Raw genomic sequence first — 6,000 nt, 5'->3', positions numbered from 1 at the left:
TTCCGGGGTATATGCTGGATTGGGTATTTTAGTGGTTATATAGAGCCGGAAGCTATTCATGACATTATCTCTTGTCTCCAACTTTAAACCTAAAAAGAAAAACAAGTCAAAGAAGTTAAGAGAGTAATTGTTTTAAGTTTTGACAGCTAAATTCATATTGTCAAGATGGCCAGTACCTTATAACTGGTCCCAGATTTAATGAAGTTTTTCTCAAGCACATTATCCAGGGCAGGGTCAAGCTCTTCAAATATATCAGCAATAACAGAGTCGGCCAAGGAAAGACATCTTCCAAATGAGTGCGGAAAAACTTGTGGTTGAAGTGACGTGAACCTGGACAAAGAGTATCAGAAGATTATCTCTACTCGGCTGGACTAAAGCAAACTCATAAGGTGATTGCAATTATTGTAAAGTACGGTCTTGATTCTGAGATCACGATGAAGCGCCACGACGGCTCCGACGATAAATGCGCGTCCGCAAATCAGAGCGCTCACTCCAGAATTATTAAGGCTCACATTCCGGAACACGAATAAATGCTGAGAACCTGTGGTTTGTGCTGAATGTACATCTTTTTTTTTTTATTTGCTGTTCTGGCTGTGGATTCAGCCGTCATACTACGATGCCAGGTCAATCGGGCTTACGACGAGTTGTTCTGTGTTTACATCCGAACTGTGCAGCCAGAACCACGATTATTAGCCCCGATTTCCAATTACACACCAGCAACCCATCTCGTTATTCTCCCAAAATGTTTTTCTCAGACTTACCCGAGTCGTAACAGACGCTTGCGCTGTCTTTCGTGTTAAAATCATCACTTTGTGAATCGCCATCTGAACTTATCGTTGTGTACTCCATTGTACTCTCTGTACTCATCGTACCGCGTGAACCAAATTGTGGATTTTCAGCCTAGCGGTCATGAGGGACAATTTTTAGTCCTTAAAAAAACATTTAACGGCGCAGTCACGATCTTACTGCCACATTTTTTGAAAATATGATCACTAATGGATGTATTTCAGACTTGGTCGATCACAGAATCAAGAAGTACTTTAATTTGATTAGGCTCTATACCTGAAGTTCATTGGCTGCTTCTTTTTTTTTAATCCATGTCCTTCCTTGTGTCTGATGATCAATGAGGAGGGGATATCTTGGTTGCTTTGGTGACAACGATGCCATTCTGAACAGACAAGTCATCTCCTGGGAGTCCCTGAAGGTTCCACTCGCTTATCTTAAACATGGACAGGAACGTTTGAGTGGATCTTATCTGTAACTTGTGGATCTAGTGTTCAAGTTAAATTAAATGCATTCTATCCTTACAGTGGGAGGGTCCACGAGGGCAGAGATTATGTTGAGACTTTCTGTAAAAGGGATTTTGTGACTCAGAAGCTCTTCCTGCCAGTCCTTCAGCAATTTGTCTCGATAATTTTGATTGAATGGCCCACAGTATGAAAGGAAGCCAGTAAGCTGGAGCACATCACCCACAAGTCTAAAAAATAAGAAAGGCTTATTTAGTTCTTATTTGATACAATCAATACTTTTAAATAAACGTTTAAGCAAGCAAAAACCTGTTCAGTTTGTTTGTTACCTGTTTAGTGTATACTGCCAAAGTGCCTTTCATTGTGAAGCACATTTTTCTTTTTAGCCTACCTATTTATTTGAGATATAAACTCTTTGCTCTGCTGTGTCCAGCGAATCTTCTCTCCACTAAGTCCATCGATTAATGCAGATGCCGTCTGCTTTTTATTCCTACACATCTGTGCATCATCTGACAAGTCCTGTGCATAACACAAAATGTCAACATTTTCTCCGTTGTGTTAAATTCAGAGATAAAGCTGTATTTTGAAGGAGTCATACCTGTTTCTCTTTCATGGCGGCATTATATTTAGCGTTGACTTTGTCCAACTCAGCTTGCTTTTCAGCCCTCAGGGCCTCAGCCTTGCTTAGCTCGTTATTAGCCACGTTCAGACGACTTTGTTGAATGGCCAGGTTAGCCTGTACAGCAATAACAACAGTGCTTTAAAATAAAAGCAGACTATGCTGTCTGATTTTTTTTTCAACATGTATATTTTTATGCACAACGTTGCACAGACATACTCTTTGAATCTCTCAACATTTTGTCCTATTACATCCACAAATGTCAATGTATTTGAGTCAGGTATAGATTCTCTGTCCTCCCAGACTTCATAATCCTAAATCCCTTCTGAAGAAGCCTTTAGGATGAGAGTTGAAGCTACTTTTAGAAATGGTGGGTTTCTGAAAGTAGTAGAAGGGAGGTTTTAGGCCTGTGTTCATGAAAAGTAGCAGCCAGCTTGGTTTGCTGTATTGAATCATGGAGAGTGAACAGTTATGCTGGTAGTTACGCCACAATTCGGTTGTTTGAAGTGGAGGATTTTTCACTCCCCTCGTCACCGAAGGTTGAGGGAGTGTTTTATGGGGCCCAGCGGGCCAGGGCCTTATCGGTTTGAGCCGCTGACTCAGCAATGTCCAAGATGGTACTGCTAAGGCAGTGGAGTACAGGATGGGTCCAATTTTATATTATCATTGATTTCCATCTTTTCAATCCAGGGCGGGATCAACGACAGCTTTGCTCATGCAGTCGATGTCTGCCTGTGAGACAGCGCTGAGGGAAATGTGATGGGCTAATGGCTGGACTCGAGCTGCTTTCATACCACACAGCAACAGAGCTACTGACATCAATTTTTCCAGGTGACGTCACAAAAACTTTTGTACTAAAAGCAATACGTAATCAAAATTCAATGCAAGACCACCGTTAAACTTTAGGAGGGCGCCACACTGACAGTTTTAGACACAAAAGCAGGATTTCAACAAATATGCATTGATTTGTCAAAAATAATGACCTGGATATGTAGATAGTACTATAAGACAACCATTTTAACAGTTTATTGTCAAAAAAGTTAATTTACGGGTGAGATACCATTTAAGGATTCAGTGTAGTTTATTGGGATGTTTTTTATGTGTTAGTGCTTCACAAAGTAGTACATAATCAAGTGAGAGGAAAATTATGTAACACTTGGAATACTTTTCCTTACACTTCACAACTATCCACTACTCTGAGTTGATCTAAAATATAAGATCATAAAAAATAGTTTCATAATTGTAGCTGCAACATAACGATATAGTTCAAAAGATAGAATACAGGCACCATATCAGTTAAGTCATACATCCCAACTAATACCCACACAAAAATCTAAAATCAGAAATCTTAAACACAAACCTGGAGTGGCAAAACTTCTTTGTTAATTTCATAGAATTTGGCCATAGCAAGAGTCCATCCTAGCAGACCAGCAACGTTACCGCACGCTTTTGTGGCACTTTCCATTGTATAATCTTCCATGTCAAAGTATGGCTGCAGCAGCTCGACTGTTTCATCGTTAATTTGGTCCTTGGGGAATTGCTGAAGGGATGTCAAGAATCCAGGACTACTCAAGAGCTAAACAGTAGATAAAGAGAAGAAAATCACATTTACAGAGATAAACTAGAGATCCCTTCCCAATATTATTAGTGGAGCCATCTTATATGTATTTTAAAACAATAAGAGCACTTAGTTTTTCTTTTTACCTTCATCGCTTCTGTCCAGGAAGGCTTAATGCAGCGCCGTTCAGGATCGATCGTGACAGAGTCTAACTTTTTGTTGAATAATATCAGGACACAGTCCATAATCCTCATGATCAAATGAGGAGGCTTGGCAAGTTTTCTTACAGTTGCAATGTCAGCAGGCGAGATGGTCTGGAAAATTCATAAGAGTAACACAATGTTCAAGTTGTAGATATACAAGTAAGTTCAGGTACAGCTGGGACGACACTTCACGATTTCTGCCCAATTTTGAGATGGGGTGAAAACAGCAGTCTGCAGGTTTGAGAAGGGAACCAACCCAACTGGATTTCACACAAACTTGTTGGAAGGCGGAGGCGGATCTGAACCCAGTCAGGTAATAAGAACGTGTGTTGCTGACAGCCAATGAAAAAGAGAGGCTGGGACACGGCAACAGCTGCGAGGTGACTTAAAAAAAAACATATTTTTTTGTTTTTATAAAACATTATGGACATTAATACTAACATAAAAACACCCCTGGGTATAATGCAAACTATCACCAAACAAATTTTAGTCACATAATTATACATACAAGTTGCTATATATTAGAAAGTTCACATATTATTATGTTATTATTAGGAATTTTTTTTTTTTTAATTCGATAACAAAGTGGATTTTTAAGGCTTTTTAGCGGAAAGGTCATAAAAAATGTTGCGCCGGGTGTCACGTGACCGATTACGTAATTCGTTGACAAAGGTTGATCTGTTGACATTGCAACAAGTTACTTCCTGGTTGCAGACTCGCTTTTTCAAACACAAATAGACGGATTAAACATGGCTAAAAAGTGTGTGGCTTATGGTTGGTCAAATACCAACAAGGATAATGTCTCCTTACACACATTTCCGAACGTGAAAAGTCCCGATGTTGTGCGAAATTCAGCTCCCCTGTGAAAATCTGTTCCCCTCTGTGTCGGGAGCGCGCATTGCAGACAGAGAGGCGGGGTTTCACGGCGCTTCTGATCGGTTTCTCGGTAAAACAACTCATATAATCATGTCAAGGTTGTAACATTCAGTTTAATCGGCAGCTGTTGTTTACAAAATTGTAAAATAAAAATAAATAAATGCAATCTTCAGGCAGCTGAAATATCAATTTTCTCCTCTCCTCCCCCCATAACTTTGGGAAATAAAGAGCAACTGTTTCCAAATTCTCAAAAATTGTTATGTGTAATAGCATTTAGTATACTAGAAATTTCCTTAATCCAGTAATCTGTCATATTTTACATTACAACGGGATTTACCAGAAAGTCTACACTCTCGTCTTTTCAGGAAGTCTTAATTTTTGTGCCCTGCTATCAGCCAGTTTCCATCCTCTTATTTCAGCAATGGAAAATCATAAATGCACACTACGTGTTGGAATACTGTGTTTGTTGGCTTACTTTTATTTGTCAGGCTTAAGTGACAAAAGTTGAAAAACGACCAATTATGTTGCCGTTTAAAATAACACAAAACACAAACTGAATTTCGCACAACACCGGGGGTGAGAAAATCCTCGCTGAATGGAATCGCCAAGTAGCCGGTAGCCCCTAAACTTTCGTTTCAGACACAGCATTGCTTCACGAGTCCTGAGCGGAGTGTTTCTCCCACTCCAGCCTGAGCCCAGAGAAGCTCTTTGCGCTCAATCAGAGCCCACCGAGCTCTCTGGATGTCTCCTTCTGTCCTCCTCACTCATCGCGCAGTGGAGCGGAGAAATCTGACTGTCATCACAGCTCACAGCAGCCTGCTGTGAAGCAACGTTTAATCCACACTACCTCTCAGCACGGCGCTGCTACCCCGCAGAACCCTGAAGCGTGGTGGGGACAGACCCACAGCCCTTTTGGTTCGGAACCCCCATGCCGCCCCCCCTACATCTACGTCATCGTACCACATGACCCAAATTGCGGATTTTCAATTTATGGGGGCGTGGCACAGAAACTTGGCCAGTCCAAACTCCAACAATATCTTCAACTACTGCCATCTACTGGTACTACTTTTGTGAAGTTGGCTTTAGTTGGTAAAAAAAAAAAATGTTGTCAGCAGCAAACACAGTTGTTAAGTGTGTCATCTCCACTCATTCGGTTGTAAACAAAATCCACTCCGTTGGTATGATCTCTTAATCTCAAAATCTGTCAAAACTGGGAAAACGGTGTAGTGTGTCACCAGCTGAAGTCACAGAGATCTTACATTCAGTGCAGCTGTAGCTTGGTCCAACGCTGGCTTGGCTTTCTCCAGCTTTCTTTCAGCTATGGCTTTCTCTTTCCCAATTCCATCCACAAGTGTCTGGGCTCTTTGCGCCACAATCTCGACCTCATCCTTCACTTTGTTTGCCGCTTCAGCGCTAACTGTCACCTCTGCCAGCACCTATTTAAATGCAATAAAGAGATTTAACATGTCAAACTCTGAGATATGTTTTCAAATATAT

At 40.8% G+C, this 6,000-nt stretch overlaps 1 protein-coding gene across 1 annotated transcript in view; it reads right to left on the bottom strand.

Annotated features, from left to right (window-relative positions):
* Window positions 1-6,000, bottom strand: part of LOC105926821 (dynein heavy chain 8, axonemal) — a 74,851-nt gene that overhangs the window by 29,183 nt on the left and 39,668 nt on the right. The window contains exons 65-70 of the mRNA XM_036143887.1: window positions 5,763-5,939; window positions 3,571-3,738; window positions 3,227-3,442; window positions 1,846-1,983; window positions 1,639-1,766; window positions 1,309-1,477 (exon numbers count right to left, since the gene is read on the bottom strand). Of these exons, the coding sequence (XP_035999780.1) occupies window positions 1,309-1,477; window positions 1,639-1,766; window positions 1,846-1,983; window positions 3,227-3,442; window positions 3,571-3,738; window positions 5,763-5,939 (996 nt within the window). The remainder of the gene's footprint in view (window positions 1-1,308; window positions 1,478-1,638; window positions 1,767-1,845; window positions 1,984-3,226; window positions 3,443-3,570; window positions 3,739-5,762; window positions 5,940-6,000) is intronic.

This window comes from Fundulus heteroclitus, chromosome 12 (genome assembly GCF_011125445.2).
Source record: "Fundulus heteroclitus isolate FHET01 chromosome 12, MU-UCD_Fhet_4.1, whole genome shotgun sequence".
Classification (NCBI taxonomy): domain Eukaryota; kingdom Metazoa; phylum Chordata; class Actinopteri; order Cyprinodontiformes; family Fundulidae; genus Fundulus; species Fundulus heteroclitus.
This window is presented reverse-complemented; position numbering and strand designations above follow the sequence as displayed.